Source organism: Rattus norvegicus, chromosome 1 (genome assembly GCF_036323735.1).
Source record: "Rattus norvegicus strain BN/NHsdMcwi chromosome 1, GRCr8, whole genome shotgun sequence".
Taxonomy (NCBI): domain Eukaryota; kingdom Metazoa; phylum Chordata; class Mammalia; order Rodentia; family Muridae; genus Rattus; species Rattus norvegicus.
In genome coordinates, this window is record NC_086019.1 from 185,058,329 (window position 1) to 185,081,780 (window position 23,452).

Sequence of the window (23,452 nt, forward strand, 5' to 3'; positions counted from 1 at the left end):
CAGTGCCTGTAAAATGGTGACATAACATTGGCTATCTGCACTTTAGTTCTAGAACATAAGTAGCAGGACGCCCAAACGCTGTTATTAGATGCCGTGTTTAGGATTTGACATAACACTGATTTAGTTTTCAAGATGGGGTCTTGCTGTGCTGCCAGGCTGGTCTCAAACCCAGGAGTTTGCAGTGATCCTTCTATTTCAGCTTCTTGAGTGGAGAAGACTACAGCTTTGGGCCACTGCCTTCGCCAGAATATTATGTTTAAACTCGGGGTTGGGTTGAAGTGGCCAGGACTACATAGCCATCCGCTAAACTCAGTTTCAGTTTCTTAGCACTTAGGTTTGACATTCTGGTTGTTACCAGTCACAAAGCCCTGCTGGGCTTTTGCTCTCCAAGTATCACACTAACTGAAGAAAATAAACACAGGCTGAAAAGAAAGCAATGAAAACGAACCTCACTCGTTTGGTCTGTAGCCGAGTACCCCCTGTCCACACTTGGTCCTAGCAGGGTTCCCCTGTGAGCATGCACCGGCTCATGTGCCTCCACACGTGGCGATAAATGCTTTGATTTCTCCAGGAGAAATCATGTCAAGCTCACAGGCACCTGGTTTCTAGTTAGACGCAGATAAGATGCAAGATGTTTCCTAGCATTCAGGGCTTGAGGACAGATTAATCCAAGGCCTGAGGACACAAGGATATGTTGAACATATTGGAGAAAGAATATAAAAATTCATGGATGGGCATCAGAACACCTCAGTGGGTTTTTTTTCCTGAAGAGAATGTTTAATGTTATAACAAAATAATATAAAAATTAGGATGATTGAGATGTTTCATTAAATGGGAGAATTGCAAGAAAGCCTTTCGGGTCTGTAATTGTGTTTTTACTGGGTAAGATGAAAACAGGTGCACATAATCTCCCCGATACAAACCCATTACTTTAGTGTATTTGTGTCTCGTTTTAATAAAAGCACATATATTAGTAGTTGGCTTTTTTCATTTTGGAAATGAAATAATTTTGTGCTCCTATTATATGATCTTTCTTAAAAGGACTGTTCTTCCTTGAGCATATGGGACCCATAGCCTGGCATGCGCTAGGCCCAGCCTCTGCCACCAAGCACCTTCAGCCCAGGAGTGCTCTATGGGAATGCAGTCTGTGCAACCGATGGCTGGTCCTCTAGCCACAGGCTTGCTGCCGAATACCTAAGCGGGATCTCTCCCTGCTATCTCTTAACAATCGTGCTTTTTTTCTTGAAAGTTCCAAACATGTCTTTTGAAATGCATGGTGTGCTGTCTAGTCATGTCCGTTCCATACACAAACTAGTTGCATGGAAGGAGGGAGCCTCAGTTGGGAAAAAAAAATGCCTCCATAAGATCCAGCTATAGGGTGTTTTCTTAATTAGTAATTGATTGGGGAGGGCCCAGGTCATTTTGAGCGGTGCCATCCCTGGGTGGGTTGTCCTGGGTTCTGTAAGAAAGCAGGCTGAGCAAGCCATGAGGAACAAGCCAGTGAGCAGCCAGGTTCCCGCCCTGTGTGAGCTCCGGTCCTGACTTACGTCTATAATGATGAGCAGTGTGGAAGTGTAAGCTGAATAAACCCTGTCCTCCCCGGCTTGCTTTTGGTCACGGTGCTCCACTGCAGCAGCAGAAACCCTGGCTAAGACACATGGTGATAAAGTAAGAAGCCTTTCTCACCCAAGCTTCAGCAGTTGCCGACGCTGATCCCAACCCACCATGCTCCTGCCATTTTGTCTTGGGCTCCTGACTCCTTTATGCACAACTTAGCCTGCCTTTCAGTGTGTAAGTGTGTTTATAGAACTTCTTGTTGGTGTTGGTGGTTTTTAAGGTAGTGTTCACCGTGTGGCCCTAGCTGGCCCAGAACTTGCGGAGGCTAGGATGGCCTTGAACTCAGAGAGATCTGTGTTCACCACAACTGGCTAAGATGGGATTTTTAAAGCGCCTGCTACAAAGAGTTTGTCTTTAAACAGCCTGACTACCCAGTATCTAGTGGCTGCAGGGCTCCGACTGTAATTTTGCCTTTTTGTTTTTTGGGGACTGGGTCCTTACATTGTAGCCCATTCTGCCCTTGAATCACAGTCCTCTGGTCTCAGCTTCCCACATGCTGCAATGACAGGTGCACCATCACTCCACCCAGCTTGACTTTTAATTTTCAATGGTGTCTTTGAATCTGGATCCAAATAAATTCCCTGCATTGCCATTGGCTACTGTCTCCAGCAAAACTAACCGCCCCTGTCTGGCTGCTGTCCCGGAGGGAGGGTGCAAAGGGAGACCCCAGGCAATCTGGCCTTGGCAGGGAAGGGGGCGGAGGAGCCGCATGCCAAGCCTTGCTGTCCTGAGAGGTGTGGCCCTGGCCCCACTGTGTCCAGACTCAGCAGTAGAGCCTGCAGCTCAGCAAGTGAGGACCCGAGGGCCAGGCGCTGGGGACCGGAGTGAACAGACGGAAGGACGGTAGGCGGAATGAGGGTGCACAGTCTTATGGGCTCCTAGGCATGTGTAGGATGACAGGAAGGTGTGCGTGTGAGATGGCACTTCTCAGAACCTGCGTAATAACACATCAGTAACAGAGACCCTTGCAAGGACACCTGCATCAACAGTAGCATCAGTCACATATAATAGCTACCGCAGTTTGAATCCTGAGAGCCAGGCTGGGCTGCGAGCTTTGGGGGTGTTAAGGGTGAGGAGGTGATATTTAATGCTTGCCTGGCTCCTGTGAGGAATTGTGAAAAGATGGGCCCAGTGCCCACTGGATGTAGACTTGGTTCGTTTTGCACTGGGAAGTAGATGCAATCCCCACACACATGCTAGGTGAGAAGGCTCTTCCACTGAGCTGGGCAAGCTCTGCCACATTTATGAATGACTAAAAATATGTTTGCGTGTCATCCTGGGATGTAAAGATGGAAAAGGCCAGAGAGGTTAAGGAACGAGCTCAGGGGCACACAGCCAAGAACTGGCAGTCCCAGTCTAAGCTGTGATCCCATTCCTGGGTTGTTGTTGAATCCCTGGGTTTGGGATTTGGTATTGTTGAGCCTGTCAACATGTGTACTTCCTTAGCCCAGGCTTGACTCTGTCACCGATTAGCTGCACAGCCTTGGCCTGCTCACTTGACTTCTGAGAGACAGCTTTCTCATTTGTGAAGCTGGCACAATGGTGGCGTTTACCTTAAAGTTTCTGCAAGAGTTTAGTGTGGCGATGCACGTGCAGGGCACGTCCCTGGCTGCCTCATTCGGTGTTCCTGGGGGCCGTGAACTGTGGGGATCCTGCAGCCGTGTTTTAGAGTGTGCACTGCCATTGGCTTGCCATGTGAGGTTTTCCAGTGCCTGAGCTCGCCTGTGAAACACAGCAGAGTAAACGGGAAGGGACTCAGTATGGGGGACACCTGGTGATGAGGGTACCCAGGATCCTGATGCTGACATGGCTGAGAGTTTGTGTTCTAAGCAGAGGGGGATAGGTAGACTCCCACACCTCTCCCTACAAACTCCATCCCTCCTCCTCCACCCCCAACTCAGCAGCCCCAAGCGAGGGGGCCCCAACATGAAGGACTGAAGTCAAACGGAAGTTCATTTAAGGTGGGCGAGTTTACCTGTGCCTCAGGCACAAAATGTCTTTCCTTGTTTTGTTCTTGCTTTTGAGAAAGGGTTTTATTATGTAGCCCAGGCTATCTAGGAACTGTATTCATACATTAGGCTGGCCTTGAACCGGCGGTGATCCTCCTGCCTCTGGACACTCTCCAGAGTATTAGGATTGGATTACAGGCACATGTCAGCCTGTCACACTCAACTGAGAAATAATATCTTTTATTTATTTGTGTGTGTGTGTGTGTGTGTGTGTGTGTGTGTGTAAACTCTTCCAGAGTGTGTCCATAGACCCATATGTGGTGCTCATGCCACAGACTTTAAATGGAGCTGCCTCACAACAGTGATCAACTGTTGGTAGATGTCTGGGTGGCTTGTCTCAGCTTGAAGGAACCTCCGAGCATTACTTCTCACTCCACAGGGGACTAATTGCCAGGTCCAGGGCCTGAACACCTTGTTTCTGACTTATCTGTGACTTACTGTTTTGGAGATGTTAAGTTGGAAGCCGGTCTGTTCCAGTTGGCAGGACAGCTAACCACTCCCTCAAGTGACCTCTGAACTCTGAAGTCTCTGCTGACTACTGCTGTCTTCATCTGAGGTCCTGCCGGTGGTTTGGTGAACAAGGGCAGGGCCACAAAGAATGCTATCAGCTGTCCACCACCAAATGGCGCATGCCTTACCCTCTCCTTTCAATCTTTTGACCAGCCCTCTAAAAGAGAGTACCCCAAAGGGCCTTTAATTAGAACCAAATCCCCAATTGACAGTGGGCTGGGGTTTCACTGGGACTGAAGACATTCTGTGCCCAGAAAGAGGAGTGTTTATTTCGTAATCTTAAACCTCTCACAGAGGTAACAGGATCAACTTAGCCGTCAGCACAAGAAGCCTCATTGTCTGGGAAACTGGAGGACTGAATGGGGCCGATGGCCCAGAGACACGTGACCAAAGAGAAGAGGGAAAGAGCAGAAGGTTCCCTAACCACCCAAATCCAGGAAGTTATTGTTGGAGCTCATCATAGCCGTCCCCAGGAGCAGCTGGTGGGCAGAATGCGGGTCTTCGGTGTCTGAGGCTTTGAAAGTGATGTCATGGTCGGCTTCGCCCTGGAAAGTCAAATGAGCACACTTGTTTTTTGAGATTCCCTGGGGGGACAAAACAAGCCACTAATGTAATAAGTTAGGCAACACTGACAAAGGTTGGACTGGGGAACCCTGGGGTGCCTGTAATTGGTAGATAGCACCAAACTTACATCATCAGCAGAAGTTCCTGCCGATACCGGAAGAGGGCGCCCCTGCTACCTCGGGACTGGAAAGAAGGAAACAATTTATATATGGATTCACAAGGAACGTTGAAAACAATTTAATTGGAGTTTTAAGAAACACATAAAAAAGGGAAGGTGACAATCCCAGCAAGCCAGTAGGAGGAGGGAGAGACAGAGAAAGTCACTCCTTTAAGGTGCAAATAGCTTACCTGGAAGGGACAAGCACTCCTGAGAGTTCTTTCCTGTTAGTTGTGTCTAGTTTTTCCAGTCCTTAGTTCCCTCTCACATTATCACATCTCTAGGGGTTGATAATGGGGGTGCGGCCTGCCTGGGAGTCTACAGAAGCAATGTGTAATTCGTTTCCTGTCTTCATACTATGTGACAGCCTTAAGCATCCTGGTGGGTGCTTCCTCCTGGTATGAAAATGTAAATTTCATATGTAGAACGCTTATGTTGTGAAGAAACATTATTATTTCTTTCTACTTTTTTTTTCCCTTTTACACATTTAAACAAACATCTGTGGTCACCACCATCAGTATACCCAAGCACCTGAGTCAACACGCTTATAAAGAGGAAAGGTTTATTTTAGCTCACGGGTTTGGAGGCTCCTCCGTGACAGCTTGGTGCTTGTGATGAGTCAGCACATTGTGTCTGGAATGTTTAGTGGAGCATTAACTGCTCACCCCATCCAGAAAGCAGGAGAGGAAGAGGGAGGCTTGGAATGCCACAATCCCCTCTGAGCACATAGCCTTAGTGACCCAACCAAGAGCATTTCCACAAAGGTTCCTCTCAAAGGCTCCTACGTCCTATGGAAGATGTGCCATTCTGGGAGCAAAGTCTTTGACACGAGCTTTGGAGGTGGGGGAGATGGAGCATCCTTGGTCGCCCACACCACGGTTCTATTCTTCACTCATGAGCTGAGCAAACCGGGCAGCTCTTCAGCTCTTCAGAATTGACCAAAAGGTGTGATTTGCTGACCCCTCCATTAAGACATCAGATGGATCAGCGCAGGCACTCGCTGCCAGGCCTGATGGCTTGACTGCTATCCATGAACCCACATGATGGAAGGAGAGAACCAGCGTCTACATGTTGTCCTCTGACTGACACACAAACCCTATTGCGTGCCCTTCAAGATAAATAAATCAGCGCCCAATCATTTTAAAAGACGAGGGCTCCTTAGACAATGTGACAACACAGTTTCACCATCAGATTTAAAGATAGTAATTATTCTTTGAAAGATGCACATAGCTCTAATTTCTCCAGTTGTTTGTGATTGTCTCCTCCTCTTCTTCCTCCTCCTCCTTCCTTATTCATATTTTTTTTAATGTGATGGGTAGCCCAGATTGGCCCTAAACTTGCTATGTAGTCAAGGGAGACTTGAACTTTGGCCTTCATATCTCTGTCTCCCAAGGGCTAGGATTCCAGATGTGCGTCGGCGTGCTTGGATTCTGTGCTGCTGGGAATTTAGCACATGGCTCTGCGTGCTAGACAAATGGACTGTGTTCACAACCATAATCATTCTCTTAATGTTATATTTGAATCAGAGTTCAAATTAAGCACATACAATATGTCTCTGAGGCCCACCCCATCCACTTGCATTGCGGGAGGAGCTAGCTTGATTGTTCTGACTATTTCCCAATCTTTTTTTTCCTCCATCTTTATTAAATTGGGTATTTCTTATTTACATTTCAATTGTTATTACCTTTCCCGGTTTCCGGGCCAACATCCCCCTAACCCTCCCCCTCCCTTTCTCTATGGGTGTTCCCCTCCCCATCCTCAACCCATTACCGCCCCCTAACAATCAGGTTCACTGGGGGTTCACTCTTGGCAGGACCAAGGGCTTCCCCTTCCACTGGTGCTCTTACTAGGCTATTCATTGCTACCTATGAGGTTGGAGCCCAGGGTCAGTCCATGTATAGTCTTTGGGTAGTGGCTTAGTCCCTGGAAGCTCTGGTTGGTTGGCATTGTTGTACATATGGGGTCTCAAGCCGTTTCAAGCTCTTTCAGTCCTTTCTCTGATTCCTTCAATGGGGGTCCTGTTCTCAGTTCAGTGGTTTGCTGCTGGCATTCGCCTATGTATTTGCTGTATTCTGGCTGTGTCTCTCAGGAGAGATCTACATCCGGCTCCTGTCCGCCTGCACTTCTTTGCTTCATCCATCTTATCTAGTTTGGTGGCTATATATGTATGGGCCACATGTGGGGCAGCCTCTGAATGGGCTTTCCTTCAGCCTCTGTTCTAAACGTTGTCTCCCTATTCCCTCCCAAGGGTATTCTTGTTCCCCTTTTAAAGAAGGAGTGATGCATTCACATTTTGGTCATCCTTCTTGAGTTTCATGTGTTCTGTGCATCTAGGGTAATTCGAACATTTGGGCTAATAGCCACTTATCAATGAGTGCATACCATGTGTGTTTTTCTGTGATTGGCTAACCTCACTCAGGATGATATTTTCCAGTTCCATCCATTTACCTATGAATTTCATAAAGTCATTGTTTTTGATAGCGGAGTAATATTCCATTGTGTAGATGTACCACATTTTCTGTATCCATTCCTCTGTTGAAGGGCATCTGGGTTCTTTCCAACTTCTGGCTATCATAAATAAGGCTGCTATGAACATAATGGAGCACGTGTCTTTGTTGTATGTTGGAGCATCTTTTGGGTATATGCCCAAGAGAGGTATAGCTGGGTCCTCAGGTAGTTCAATGTCCAATTTTCTGAGGAACCTCCAGACTGATTTCCGGAATGGTTGTACCAGTCTACAATCCCACCAACAATGGAGGAATGTTCCTCTTTCTACACATCCTCGACAGCATCTGCTGTCGCCAGAGTTTTTTATCTTAGCCATTCTGACTGGTGTGAGGTGGAATCTCAGAGTTGTTTTGATTTGCATTTCCCTCATGACTAAAGATGTTGAACATTTCTTTAGGTGCTTCTTAGCCATTCAGCATTCCTCAGCTGTGAATTCTTTGTTTAGCTCTGAACCCCATTTTTTTTCTTTTTTTTTGGTTCTTTTTTTCAGAGCTGGGGACCGAACCCAGGGCCTTGCACTTGCTAGGCAAGCGCTCTACCACTGAGCTAAATCCCCAACCCCTGAACCCCGTTTTTTTTTTTTTGTTTTTTTTTTGTTTTTTTTTAATTTAGAGAATACTTTATTAGTTTTTGTAATCAAACCCACGTATATAAGACCTTACATATTTAATACAGTGTGTTACCCCTGTACAAATGGAAAAAACTTAAGTTCAACATTTCTAGACCAATATGGCTGTTAATTTCTGTACAGTGCCAACTCAACACAGTAAACGGGGATACTTTTTTTGAAAGTTGACAGCACAGGTAAGGTTTCAAAAAATTCAAATTATATATCTGTATATATATATATTTATATTTATATAAAAAGACCAATAATAGCAGTGTGTTATGCATCAACAGCAGCAACAGCTTTTCCAGGTTCTGCAGTCATCTGAACAAAACTGTAGAGACATCCAGCACACTCCATTAAAAAAAAAAAGTAAAAAAACTAAACCCGAGAAAACAGCACAGTTCTGTTACTCTTGTGGTACCTGGCACCATTTTTTTTTAAATTAGCTTCTCAATCATCATCTGGAAAGAAAACATTCTGAGCAACATCATTAAAAACAGCTCTGATAAAGCACGGTCACTACTACGTATCATAAAGCAGGTACAAGCTATTTTACATCCACAGAGGTATGATACAGTACTGTCCTACATCTATAATACTAGAGGATACAATTTAAAAGGCATTATTTGAGACTTGATTCTACTTTTCCAGCAGAGGGCCCAAAGGATGGTGTGACACAGCTTTGTAAAGAAACATACTCTAGACAGGATTTCCTTTCACTAGTGGCACACTTCTAAGGATTCATTCTCTCCATGAATGTCAGCTAAAACCGTTATTAAAAAAATGAAATATCCCTAGAACAAAACCGTATAACCACCGGATTCACATGAAGATGACCTAGTGGAGACAAGCTGGACCTCACCTTACCAACAAGCTATCAAATCTGTTATGTTTAAACAGTGAGACCTCCAAGGAAGGAGATGCCAAGTAGTGCTTCAAAGTTTCGGACCACAATCAAACACAGCATCCTTTTCAACAGAAGCAGAAGCTCATCTGAATATGCTCATCTGAACCCCGTTTTTTAATAGGGTTATTTGTCTCCCTGCAGTCTAACTTCATGAGTTCTTTGTATATTTTGGATATAAGGCCTCTATCAGTTGTAGGATTGGTAAAGATCTTTTCCCAATCTGTTGGTTGCTGTTTTGTCCTAAGCACAGTGTCCTTTGCCTTACAGAAGCTTTGCAGTTTTATGAGATCCCATTTGTTGATTCATGATCTTAGAGCATAAGCCATTGGTGTTTTGTTCAGAAAATTTTCTCCAGTACCCATGTGTTGGAGATTCTTCTCCACTTTTTCTATTAGTTTGAGTGTATCTGGTTTGATGTGGAGGTCCTTGATCCACTTGGACTTAAGCTTTGTACAGGGTGATAAGCATGGATTGATCTGCATTCTTCTACATGCTGACCTCCAGCTGAACCAGCACCATTTGCTGAAAATGCTATCTTTTTTCCATTGGATGGTTTTGGCTCCTTTGTCAAAAATCAAGTGACCATAGGTGTGTGGGTTCATTTCTGGGTCTTCAATTCTGTTCCACTGGTCTATCTGTCTGTCTCTGTACCAATACCATAAAGTTTTTGTCACTATTGCTCTGTAATACTGCTTAAGTTCAGGGATAGTGATTCCCCTGGAAGTCCTTTTATTTTTGAGGATAGTTTTAGCTATCCTGTTTTTTTTTCTTATTCCAGATGAATTTGCAAATTGTTCTGTCTAACTCTCTGAAGAATTGAGTTGGAATTTTGATGGGGATTGCATTGAATCTGTAGATCACTTTTGGTAAAATGGCCATTTTTACTATATTAATCCTGCCAATCCATGAGCATGGGAGATCTTTCCATCTTCTGAGATCTTCTTCAATTTCTTTCTTCAGAGGCTTGAAATTCTTTTCATATAGATCTTTCACTTCCTTGGTTAAAATCACACCGAGGTATATTGTATTATTTGGGACTATTATGAAGGATGTCGTTTCCCTAATTTCTTTCTCGGCTTGTTTCTCTTTTGTGTAGAGGAAGGCTACTGATTTATTTGAGTTAATTTTATACCCAGCCACTTGACTGAAAGTGTTTATCAGCTTTAGTAGTTCTCTGGTGGAACTTTTGGGATCACTTAAATATACTATCATATCATCTGCAAATAGTGATATTTTGACTTCTTCCTTTCCAATCTGTATCCCTTTGATCTTCTTTTGTTGTCTGATTGCTCTGGCTAGAACTTCAAGAACTATATTGAATAAGTAGGGAGAGAGTGGGCAGCCTTGTCTAGTCTCTGATTTTAGTGGGATTGCTTCATGTTTCTGTCCATTTAGTTTAATGACTGGTTTGCTGTATATGGCTTTTACTATGTTTAGCTATGGGCCTTGAATTCCTGTTCTTTCCAGGACTTTTATCATGAAGGGGTGTTGAATTTTGTCAAATGCTTTCTCAGCATCTAATGAAATGGTCATGTGGTTTTTATCTTTCAGTTTGTTTATATAGTGGATCACGTTGATGGTTTTCTGCTGTTTCCCATCTTGACTGTACTGTTGGTACTTGGGCAGCCTGACATCTCCATGACCCAGTCTTGTCCTCCAGCCCTACCATGTGTCATTCCTTAAAAATCTCCTTTCTTTCTGTGCTTGTTTCTCTTGTGATCTCATTTAGGTCTTGTGTTTGAAAATATGCTGGTGGCTGTGTGTGGATAGCTTCTGTGTGAACCACTCCCTCACTCTGCTGACTGAGTCTTGTCTTTCACAAAACCTCCCATCCATATATTCAGTAGCGCCCTCGAAATGAGAATGCTCAAAATGGAGTCCCAGGGATTCTTTCATAAACTGGTACTTAGGTGCTTTCCCCAAACTCCTCCTCTTTTTTTTTTTTTTTTTTGGTTCTTTTTTTTTGGAGCTGGGGACCAAACCCAGGCCCTTGCGCTTCCTAGGTAAGCGCTCTACCACTGAGCTAAATCCCCAGCCCCCCCCCCCTTTTTTTAACATGCTCAGATCACAAATCCTTGGGGTCATCAGTGGTGTCTCTCTTTCGTCCTTTACATCTGAATGTTTGCGCTTCACTTTTGAATATGTCTGGACCCAGCTAAGTTTCCTGGCGCTCACTGCCTTGGGCTGTGTCCTCAGCACTCCTCTTGCTGCTTTCCCTGATACAGCCCCTGTCCCGTCCACGGAGTTCCAGATGTTCAGGATCCAGTTAAAGACCAAAGCAAGATGTTTCTGTGCAGGGCAATAACAGGATGTCTGAGGGGAGTCCTTGTGAGAATCCAGCATCGATAGCATAGCAGAAGCCAGAGGCCTCCGACCAGACCAATGACTCACTGCAATGAACATTTGCGAGCAAAGAGTTGTGGACAAAAGGGTATATACCATGGGACACACTGTGACACACTGCAGTTTCCACAGTGAGGTTTTTTTCTTTTGCAGGGGAAGTTGCAAGGGTGAAGGGTGTGTACAAGAGGCGGGGAGATGGGGTTGGGGATTTAGCTCAGTGGTAGAGCGCTTGCCTAGGAAGCACAAGGCCCTGGGTTCGGTCCCCAGCTCCAAAAAAAAGAACCAAAAAAAAAAAAAAAAAGAGGCGGGGAGATGAGTGGGACTGGGGTGCGTGATGTGAAATCCACAAAGAATCAATGAAAAGTTAAAAACCAGTTCCTGTGCCAATGCCCTTCCACGGGCTCCGCCCTGTTTCAAAGCCGAGGGCGTTTCCAGCGGCTCCTAACTTCATCCCCTTCCTTCCTCACTCTTGTGTGGTCGATGGGACAAGGTGCAAATAAATCATGCTCCCAACTCCAAAGGCCTTTGTGTTTCTTTCTGGAACTTTCCCCCCTCAGATAATCCTGTAATCCGTTCCTTCCTGTCTTCAGACTTTCCCCGCTTGGGTTACCATGGCTCCTGTTCCTTCGCTGCTTCCTTTTCCTCTGCGGCATCCATCTCTGCCTGACATAAACCGAGTTATTTGATTGTCTATTTATTTTATTCCTGGCTTTCCAACACATCAGCCGGGATATGGCTCTGCAAGCTGCCGTGTCCTCGGGAGTGTAGAATAATGCCCGGCCCACAGCGATGCTCGATAACATTTGATAAATGAATGTATGGAATAAACACACAGCTGTAGAAATGTACCTTAGCCATGCCTGGTGCTCTTATAGAGAGATATTGGCTTTTTCTCCCGGCTAAATGTCTGTCTTAGAGAAGTCACAGAGGGCTGCCTGGAAGACTCAGGACTTAGAATGAATTGGGTGAGCCAGGCCAAAAGGGAGGAGGGATCTTTACAAAGGACCTTGACCGGGGAGATACGCACAAGGAAGTAGGTGCTATGATGACTAATGGGTTTTCTCTGAGGAGTAGAGAGAGTGACACTGACAGGCATGGCCTGACACTTGGGAAACTGTAGTCTGACCTTCTTGATGATTAAAACTCAAGTCGGAACTCGTTCCGATCAAAGCTCCATTCTGAATGACTAATCCGTTTCTCAAAGGGCACTGTCAGCTGGGTACCTGTGCTGGTGAGTCTTTGTCAACTCGTCACAGACTAGAGTCACCTGAGGAATTGCCTTCATCTTGTTGGTCTGAAAGCACAGCTCTGGGGCATTTCCTTGGCATTTCCAAAGCCCAGCTCTCTGTGGGCGGGGCCATCCCTGGACTGTATAAGAAAGCAGACTGAGTGAACCTGGAGAAGCAAGCCAGTAAGTAGCACTCCTCCATGGCCTCTGCTTCAGTTCTTACCTCCAGGTTCCTGCCTTGGCTTCCTGGGATGATGGATTGTAAACTGGAGGTCAAATTAACCCTTTCCTCCCCATGCTGGTTTTGGTCAGTATTTTATTACAGCAACAGAAAGCAAACGGTACCACTTAATACACCATTTTACAGCTGAGAAGATTGAAGTACAGAGAGTTGAAGCAAGTTGCCTGACATCAACACAGCTAGTGAGTGGGCAGAGGTGAGCTAGAAACCAGACCAGGTGACTACAGCCCATGGTTTCTCTTTAGAGTTCCACCTTTGGGAGGTATGCCCTAGACTATCCAGAGGTTTAAAACACAGATTTCAGTGAGATTGTAAGTGTGACTCTATGCAATACCCACTGCCATCCAGATATAGAAACCCCGTCTTAGGGACTGGAGAGATGACTCAGCAGTTCCGAGTGGAACACCGCTCCTCCAGAGGACCCAGTTTGAGTCCCAGCAGGCACGTGGACTTCCCAACTGTCTGGAACTCCAGTTAAAGGGGGATCTGCTGCCCTCTCCTGGCCTCTGCAGGCACTGCACACATACAGATGCCGGCAAACACTCAAAAACACGAACCAAATAAAATAAAATAAAATAAAATAAAATAAAATAAAATAAAATAAAATACATCTCCATTGTCCTTCCTAAAATTCTCTTGTGGTCTTTTGCAGCATGGCTTCCCACCATGCCCCAGAGTGTCCCAGGTGCCTCCTGGTGCAGTATATCCTTTTTTTTCTTCTTCTTTTTTTTTTGGAGCTGGGGACCGAACCCAGGGTCTTGCGGTTGCTAGGCAAGCGCTCTACCACTGAGCCAAATCCCCAACCCCTATCCTTTTTTTTTTTTAATGTGTGGGTGTGCTCATGCACACATGTAGTGGCCAGAAATTGACATCAGGTTTCCTCAGGCACTCTTCTTACTGCCGAGACAGGCTCTCCCACTTCCTTTGAACCTGGAACTTGCCAAGTCAGCAAAATTGTTTGGCCAGCAAACCTCAGGGATCTTTTGGTCTCTACCTCCCTAGCACAGGGATTACAGCATGTATCACCACTTGTGGTTCTTGGGCTCTGGGGATCTGAACTCAGGGTCTCGTGCTTGTATTACCCATAGAGACACCTCCTCTAGTCCAATTTCTAGGGTTTTTTTCACTCTGCGTATTACAAATATTTGTCCTTTGTTCTTTTTCCTGGGGACTATATGATTTCCTTTCATTTGTGTGATTAAAATTGTTCTACGTTTTGAAATACACACAGATTGACAGGAAATTAAAAATGTGGAACGGAGTCTCCTCACATCTTCTTTGTCTAGTCTCCTCCCACAGTTCCTCTTGTGTAAGCACAGCACAGTATCAATCCATGAGGTGTTGCAGCCTCCAGTGGCCATCCCTGAGGCAGTTCTGCCCTGAGGCGGCTCTGCTTGGTGTCTGAAGAACATTTTCTGCTCTAGCTGTGGGAATTCCCCTGCTCCTGGTCAGGAGCTATACAGCCTTCTGTGGTCCCATTCCTCTCATGAGCAGCCCTTCCTCAGACTTTCTCTGCGCAGTGTGCTCCTCTGCAGGTGCTCTTCCCTGGACGTCCAATTGGCTTTCCTGAGCTCTCATTCTGCCTCTCCAGCTTGCCTTATGGGCTGAGACTCAGGAGGTAGCAGGAGTGGTCCTGGGCTCAGGTTGTCTGCATCTCCTCTCCAAGAGACCTTGGTTTCTGATTCCTGCTTTCAGGATCCTGAAACCATTTGTCACATATTTTGGTTGGTCTTCTAACTCCCTAAGGTGGTAGTTTAACTTTTTTGTTTTGTTTTGTTTTTTTGAGACAGGGTTTCTCTGTATAGCTCTGGCATCCTGGAACTCATTCTATAGAGCAGGCTGACCTCGAACTCACAGAAAGAGAATGGCCTGCCTTTGCCTCCCAAGTGCTGGGATTAAAGCCACCATTGCCTGGCTGGGTTTAACTTTTTTATTGCTGAGTGGTGAGTGGTGATCCGTTGGTTCCTTTGAGTGGCTATGCTGTCTTTAACTCTCCACCTGTTGGACATTTGGGTTGTTCTCATATTTAACTGTTACAAATAAGGCTGAGCTCATCTTTGCATCCACGTGTTTCCACTTTCCTTGGCAAAACCCCAGATCTGCATTCCTTTTTCCCTCCCTCCCTCCCTCCCTCCCTCCCTCCCTCCCTCCCTCCCTCCCTCCCTCCCTCCTTTCTTTCTTTCTTTCTTTCTTTCTTTCTTTCTTTCTTTCTTTCTTTCTTTCTTCCTCTCCTTTTTTGGAGACAGGCTGCCCCTGAACTTGCTAGGTAGCTGAAGATAACCTTGAGTCTCTGATTTTCTAGCCTTTCCTTCCTGAGTGCTGGGATCACAGGTGTGTGCCTCCAATGCCAAGTTTATGATGCTTGAGATAGAACTTAGAGCATTATGCATGCTATGCAAACTCTCTACCAACAAAACCACATCCCCCCAGCCCCGAAATTCCTTGATCATAGAGTACCAAGTGTGTAATGTTATAAAGCCCTGCAGTTTTCCAACCACAGCACAGCCGACATTCGGTGTTGCCAGTCTGCCTCTTTGAGTCACTTTAATGACTGTGTGTGTGTGGAGGGATCGCATTGTGGATTTATTTTATGCTATGTTTTATCCTGGGGATAATGGAAAGAAAGGTGACATGCACAGATTTAAATTCTGAAAACAACCATCTGTCTTGCCTGCTTATTAAAAACCCACAAATGGTGCTTGCTTTGAGCAGAGCCCTGTTGGAAGTGACTCACGTTTTGTGCGTGTATTGGACACTTTTTTTTCTTTTTTCTTTTTTTTTTTTTGTCTTTTTTCTTTTTTTCGGAGCTGGGGACCGAACCCAGGGCCTTGTGCTTGCTAGGCAAGCGCTCTACCACTGAGCTAAATCCCTGTATTGGACACTTTTATATCTATTTTAAGAAGTTCAACTCTGTTTTCTGTTTGACCTGTTTTCTGACCGGATTGTAGGACTTCTTACATTCTGCATCTGAAGCTCATGTGAGAGATGGTGGAGTGAGTGCTTTGAAACACTCTTCTCTTCTGGGTGCTGTGGAACAGGGGTGGTGATAAGCATAGAAATGGGGTGTTGAGGTCACTGGGAGAGTGAGGAACATGTCTTAGACATAGCCTGGAATCAGTACATTATTTAAAATGTTTTTGAGGAATTTGGTGTCTGCATGGCCCCTTTGCTCCAGAATATTCTTCAATATATTTTTAAGAAGAAAACGAAACCTGGATCACCTCTGTGCTTGACTTAACTGCAGGAGGATGTCTCAGGAACCTAGGATGTACTCCCTTCTCCTGGTCCTCTTCCTGAGCCATGGAGGTGCATGTCAGAGAGAGCCAAGCTCCAGGCAGGGTAAGTCTTGAGGAGAAAGACACGCACAGCTTTCACGGCTTCTACATATTTTAGGGGATGTAGCTGAATATGTCAGTTTGGGGTTATGATGTATTCTGGTGGGGGTGGAGAGTGTTTGCCTTGTCTGTGGGTTTGTGTAGGGCTTTGGGGATAGTATACGTGGTTTGTTTTGTTTTCTATGAGTGTGTATTATTTGTCTAAATAAGTTCATTATGACATTTTCATACCTGCACATGATATACTTCAGGGGAATTCACCCTATTCCCTCATTCCCCACAAGTCCAGTAGATCCCACACATGAGGGAAACGGCAGCGACTGTCTTCCTGAGTCTGACCCATGTTGATTAACGTGCTGATCTCCAGTTCCAATGTTTCTCCTGTGAATGACATAACTTCATTCTTCTTTATGGTCATATAATGCTCCATTGGGTGTGCAGACCACATTTTCCTCACCAGTATTTTGTTGATGGATTTCCGGGATGGCCCCACATCCTGGTAATTGTGAATATTGCCACACTGAACACATATGCGCAGATATCTCTGTGGGATGCTGCCTTAGCTGTCTGTGCTGCCTTAGCTGCCTCTGTGTGACACAGAGTACGTCATACAGTAGTTCTACCAAGATTTTTTGGGCCACCTCTTTCCTGATTTCCACAGTGTCTAGACAAACTGACACTCTCAGTGGCAGTTTAAAGGTTCTTGAGTCGGGGGTCATAAACCAAGGTTTTCTCACACTGGCCATAGTTCTTGCAATGATTACACTCATGAAGGCCTTCGTGGCTTTTGTGGGGCTCCTGTGGTAGCCACGTTCGCCTTTGTGAAGGTCGTACTGCTCGGGGGTCTAGTCACGTATCCAACGGCTTTCTTGCAGATTTACATCCATTGTTGCAGAAAATGGCGGTGAGTGCTCCAGTTTTATTTTAATCAAAATCCCCTCCACCAGCGCTGCCAAATTTGCATGTTATACTTGATGTTATCTCTCTTCCTTTTAGGAAGAAATAATAGAGGGAAGCTATCTGAATGGTAATGTCCCCGCTCTGTCCCCATGTGTACCTTCTGAGACCTTCAAACAGAATATGGATGTGGTGTCTGTGGAGTGATTCTGTTTAAAGCTGTCTCTCCATTTTGTCCCCACTGTAGCGTTACTGGATCTCGCACTGTTTGAAAGGTAATCTGCCTCGGGGGAGAGGGGATGGGGGGGGGGAGGGAATGGAGTGTTTTCCTAAAAACTGTTAGTTAGATGGAGCTTCCTATTTGAGAAAAATAGTATGTGCTATTGCAAAGAGCACCAACCAATGTACACTGATTTAGTTGACACTTGCTTCTGGAACACTACTCCTCCAGTGGCGGAGCTTAAGACCAAGGTGCCTGAAGGGCTCCTGAGGAGGCGACATCATTCCCAGTGCTGGTGCAGAGAAATAGATCTGTGTTTACTACATCCCTCAGGCTGGGGCTGCCCCTCAGGCTGGGGCCACTTATTATCCTTTTGGGTAGAATAATGAAGCAGGGCCTTGGGGAGAGTGAATGGAGGCTACATAGCTGGGGAGGGGCAGAGCTGGAGTGTGACCCTCCATCAGGCTCTGGGGCCAGCTGCCACCACTGTCCTGCTCTGGGCTGCTCAGGTCTATGTGAGAGACTGGAGAGGTGGGGTGCTGTGGCAGTGTGGCAGAAAGAAAGTTGTCAACATTAAATCTTACTATGCATTCTATAAAGGAGAGAAAATGGGGGCCTCCGGTCCCTTGCAGAGACAACCAGTCCCATCTAGGTGAGAGGCAAACATCCCTCTGTCATGAGGATTCCAATGGGAGGCTTTAGATATGTTCTCTCAGGCTACAGTTTTATTTGTTTACATATTATATACCCATCCATCCATCTGTTTATCTACAACTAAAAAAGAGGTCATAAAGAAAAACTGTTTGTATCAGAGGGTGGAGGTATGTGTCTTTAATCCCAGTGCTCAGGAGGCAGAGACAGGTGAATCTCTGAGTTTGAGGCCAGCCTGGTCTACAGAGTGAGTTCCAGAACAACCAGGACTACACAGAGAACCCTGTCTTGAAAAACAAAGCAACAAGAACAAGAGCAAGAACAAAGCTCTTCGAGGGACTGGGAGATGGCTCAGGCAGTAAAGGGCTTGTCTCACAAGCATGGCAACCTGAGTTTGACCCCCCCAGAGCCTGCATACAAGTTTTGGACATGGTGGCACATGCTGGTAATTCCAGTGCTGATGCAATACAGACCTGGAATTCCAAGGATTCGCTGCCAGCCAGTCTAGCTGAATTAGTGAACTCTTGGCCAATGAGAGACCACGTCTCAATGATGCTTGAGGTTGTCTTCAAGCAATTATCATGTAAAACACACACCCCTCTATACATACAATACATACCTGTATACACCTACATACATACATACCAGTATATGTACACACACCTATATATGCACACACATATATATACACACACCTATATATGCACACACTTATATACACACACACTTATGCACACATACACCTATATATACACACACCTATATACACACACCTATATATGCACACACATATATATACACACACACCTATATATGCACACACTTATATACACACACACCTATGCACACATACACCTATATATACACACACCTATATGCACACACCTATATACACACACACCTATGCACACACACCTATATATGCACACACATATATATAGACACACCTATATATGCACACACTTATATACACACACACTTATGCACACATACACCTATATATACACACACACCTATATATGCACACACCTATATACACACACCTATGCACACACCTGTATACCCATACACACACATACAGACCTACATACACATACATACCCCTGTATACACACAACTCTGTATATACATGTACCCCACCTGTAAATACACATATATGCATACATACATACATATACACACACCTGTATACACACACACACACACACACTCACACACACATTTATGAATACACCTCCTCCCGTGTTGTCAGGTGGAGGCACCTCTTACATCTCAGCCTCAAGTTCCCTAGCATCCTGGCCCACTCCCACTCCTATCTGAGCCCCAGGACACACAGCCAGCACAAACGTTTGCAGAGGACCTGGACATTGACCTTTCTCCCATCTGTCTTTGCTTGAAGCTCCCATGTCTGGACTGCCGACCTGTCCCACAGAGTCCTTGCCTATCTGAACTCACGGAACGTGGCCTTCACCATTCCCAGCCTGCAGGTGTGTATGTGACACAGGTTCCTACATTCTATTGGTCACATCAGTGCACATCAGTTGTGCACTGAGTGGGAACTGGAGGGACTTTGCTGATAAAAGAACGACAGGAGTGTATTGCACTTTTCTATTACTGTAGCAAAATCCACAAGGCAGGAGAGAGTTTTGGGTTGAAGGGAGGGTCAGTAGTTAAGAGTGCTTGCTGCTCAGTCATGAGGACAAGAGTTCAGATCCCAGCAGCTATGGTGGTGATCCACAAATACCTGGATTCCGTAGTCAAGGGATCTTCCGACCTCTGCAGGTGTCTCTACACACATGCACACACAACACAAGTAAAATTAATCTTTTTTAAAAAGAAGGACTTTAATCTTCTCCATAGTTTAGGGGGCAACAACCCCTCAGTATAATGCTGGTTCCTGCAAAGGCATGGCTGGTGTCTAACCTTGATAGATGGCATTAAACGGTGAGGACACCTGTGAGAGGGAAGGATAACATGGGGACACGGGAGTCTGGGGCAGGGATCATGGTGAAGCTCACTTTACTCCTCTCCTAGGAACTAACCAGTGTCTCATGGGAACTGCCTCAGTTCCTTCCATGGGCCATGTCCCTATCGCCTCCCACAAGGTTCTACTTCTTAAAGATGGCATTGCCTCTTAATGTCACCTCCCTGGGAACTGAACTCCTGATGAATGAGCCTTGGGAAATAAACCACACCCAGCATGCATTGCTTGTTGGTAACAGCAGTGGACATTTGTCGAGAGCATCAGAAGGGCACAGTGTGTGTGTGTGTGTGTGTGTGTGTGTGTGTGTGAGTGTGTGTGTGTGTGTGCGCGAGCGTGTGTGCATGCGTGTTGTTTGGGCATGGCTGGTAGCACACAAAGATAACTTGAGAACAGCATGTGAGACCCAGGATGCTATTTCAGTGCTCAATCACCATTACTTTGTTTAGAAAACAAAACATCATGGGCTAATGAGTTCATGAACAGCATAGTCCTTTGTTATTTCTTGTTTTAATAAAGACAGAAGTATTAACAAACATTCACACCAGAACTGCACCCAGAGGGCTTCTCGATCACTGTCTGTTTGCTCACCCACCAGCTGGAGGGGCCGTTGGGCCCCCATTGCATCTGCGTTCCTCTCTCCTAGCAATGCACTTGGCAGTAAGGAGCGGCCCCCGTCTCTCTGACGGTAGGGTTTCCCATAGCGGCCGTGTATTGCTGCTACACACCAATCTTCACTCAGCATCTCTACAGTTGGCAGGTTGGCACAGTTGTAGACACCGAGAATGAGGTGGGGAACTAGACGTTACTCCCACTGTTCTGAGGTAGAGACAGACGCGAAGTAAATAACTCGTTAGGAGGAGAGAAACATGACAGGCTCTACTGAGCACTTCTGCGCTAGGCACCACCGAGAAAGCCAGAGACATTTCTTCCTCACAACGCTCCACGCGGTGGGCACTGTTTTCCAGATGTGAGTTCCAAGGCCCAGAATGTAGGCTTGCTAACTTAGCAAATACAAATACAGGATGTGTGGGCACTAGAGGTGCAGCTCAGCTGCTAGTGTGCTTGCCTAGCGTTAGTAAAGCGCTGAGCTTGATGCCCTGAACAGCAGGAAATGGGCGTGGCACGAACCCGTGATCTCAGAGCTAGGGAGGTGGAGACCGAAGAATCCCGAGTTTAAAATCATGCTTGGCTGCACAGTGATTTTGGAAGCAGCTGGGGTTACATGAAACCCAGGGTCTCAAAGACAAAGCACAACACTTAAACATACGATCTGTAATTTAATTAAACGGAAGCTCAAGTAAGTGTGGACCTGAAGATTTGCATAGATGTTATCTGTCCTTTATATGCAGCGTTTGCCCACGGGCATTATTTCACACTGCCCTCCCAGAGCATATTTGTGTAAGGGATATTTCAGAAACTGAGGCAGGGCATACAACTGTAACCCCAGCACCTGGGAAGTCGAGACAAGTGGATTGTGGACTTAGGGCCAGCCTGGACTACATAGTGAGATTGCCGTCCCTAAAGCTGAACAACGGCAGCAACAAGATCCAAAAGCTCCTAAATAAAAAAGAAAGTAAGTCCAAAGGTGGCAGAGGGGAGGCTTGCAGGAGAGGCTGGTGGCCTGATGGGGCACTGCAGACAGTCGGTTCATTCTGCCTGGGTTTTCTCCTGTGCTTAGTTAGCACTAGGGTTTGAATGGTAGGAAACCAGAGATACTTAGCTTCCTTGCAGAGGTGGGCCACCTAGGACAAGGACAGGGCAGACCACGGAATTGTGAAATCAGGCTGACCACCGGAGGGGGGATAGCACGCCCAGCATTGTCCGTTCTTTGCATTTCCTAAGTGAACTTGGAAATCTGGATTTCGTAAAGAATCCCCCAACTTTATAGCCTTAGGAACCACTAAAACCCTCATATTCCGGCTGCCTGCAAGCTGGTGGGCTCTGCAGGGCGGCAAGGGAAACCCGCTGGGCTGCTGGCCTTGGTGCTGACCCACTCCTCAGTCTTCTGTCCTCAATGACTGACTCTCCCACGCCCAGGCAGTCATGGAAACCCATCTGGAACAGTATCTGTACCAACCGCAGAAGCTGCTGGAGGACCTGAGGGCCACTGATGCTCAGCAGTTCCACACCGCCATGAAATGCCTTCTGGAAGACAAGTGGGGCCACCTGGTAAGGCTCGCCTGGCAACTCCCCACGAGGAGTAGCAGGGCAGTTGACATATGCTGGGCCATTTTTGACAGCTTCCTCTTTTCTCCATCACCACTCTAGTTTGGGACTTTAGGACCTGGCTTTTTCCCTTTATTTCTCCATGTTACATTGTTTCTACTCTTTTTTTCATTGTTTCTACTCTTAAGAGCACTAAGGATACTAAGGGTCTTCTAACCCTTTGTAAGAGTCTGAGGATGATTGCTGTGGTAAGGGGAATAAAGAAAGAATTGTCCCTGTCCTTAAGGTTACCCAGCATCCCTGACACTCAAGTTTGAAACCTAACACTATGTATGGTGCACATACATAGACACAGAGAAAACTCTTATACACATTAAGATAAAAACAAACTAATCTTTAGAAAAAGGAGGAGGGGGAGAGTAGGAGGAGGTGGGAGGAGGAGAAGAAGAGGAGAAAGAGGAATTAGAAGAAGGGTTCTCAACTCCATTTTGGAACAGTGATTCATATATATGCAGCTCTCTAAAATAAATGGACACTAACCCTCAGCTTTGGAGCCTCAGGGCATTCTGGGGCTTGGGGATCTTGCTGTCTGTGCCTTTTGCGTGTCACTAAACTTGTTTTGTAGTCATTGTCAGCTGCTGCTTGCCTTCGTCCTGAGCTATATCACGACTAAGCCACCTCTCCAGTGCTGAAATGTTGATTCTTATTATTTTGATTCACACAGGGTTTGGGAGGACTTAAACACTTTAATAGTTATATACTTATTTTTTATTTAATTATTTTGGTAGTGCTAGGTATCAGACCTAGGGCCTCAGGAGTGCTAGGCTAACTATGTCCCTAAATCCTAATCTGTCTTACTTTAATATTAGTTATTAAAACATAATAGCCACTAGTTCAGTATGAATAGATTTCATTAGAAATGAACATCAGGCTTTAAAAATGATTCCATTTAAAATCTTATAAAGATACATTGTAATGTTTATTGAGGCTTTTCTACATATGAGATATTTTTCTAAGGGAATGACCAGCAAGAGACAAGTGAGGAAAAATATAAGGTTCGTAGGCCACACTTCCCCCAGTCACAATTAATTAATTCTGATATTAGGTATGGGTATGTGCCAATAAAACTTTATTTATAAAACCAAGTGGTGGGCCAGATCACCTGTTTGTCATTGTTTTAAGGGTTTAGCATTCCTGGATTAATTTAATCTTCTCCACAGCATTCTTAAGCAAGGTTAAGAAGACTATTACCACTTAAAGCCAGGCTTGCTGGCTAATGCCTGCAGTCCCCAAACTCAACTCAGGAGGCTGAGGCAGGAAGAGATTTTGACATCATTCTGGGCTACATAGAAAGTTTCAATCCAGTCTGGACTACAGAAGTTCATTCTCTCTCCCTCTCCCTCTCCCTCTCAAATACACACACACACACACACACACACACACACACACACACACACACACACAAGGGAAAGATAGACTGAAGGTTTAACATGCAGAACATAATA

General features: G+C 45.5%; 1 protein-coding gene across 1 annotated transcript in view; it reads left to right on the top strand.

Annotated features, from left to right (window-relative positions):
• The first annotated feature begins 15,942 nt into the window (after nucleotides 1-15,942).
• Nucleotides 15,943-23,452, top strand: part of Otoa (otoancorin) — a 67,879-nt gene continuing 60,369 nt past the window's right edge. The window contains exons 1-6 of the mRNA XM_006230180.5: nucleotides 15,943-16,033; nucleotides 16,905-16,933; nucleotides 17,026-17,056; nucleotides 17,174-17,201; nucleotides 19,197-19,284; nucleotides 21,819-21,950. Of these exons, the coding sequence (XP_006230242.1) occupies nucleotides 15,943-16,033; nucleotides 16,905-16,933; nucleotides 17,026-17,056; nucleotides 17,174-17,201; nucleotides 19,197-19,284; nucleotides 21,819-21,950 (399 nt within the window). The remainder of the gene's footprint in view (nucleotides 16,034-16,904; nucleotides 16,934-17,025; nucleotides 17,057-17,173; nucleotides 17,202-19,196; nucleotides 19,285-21,818; nucleotides 21,951-23,452) is intronic.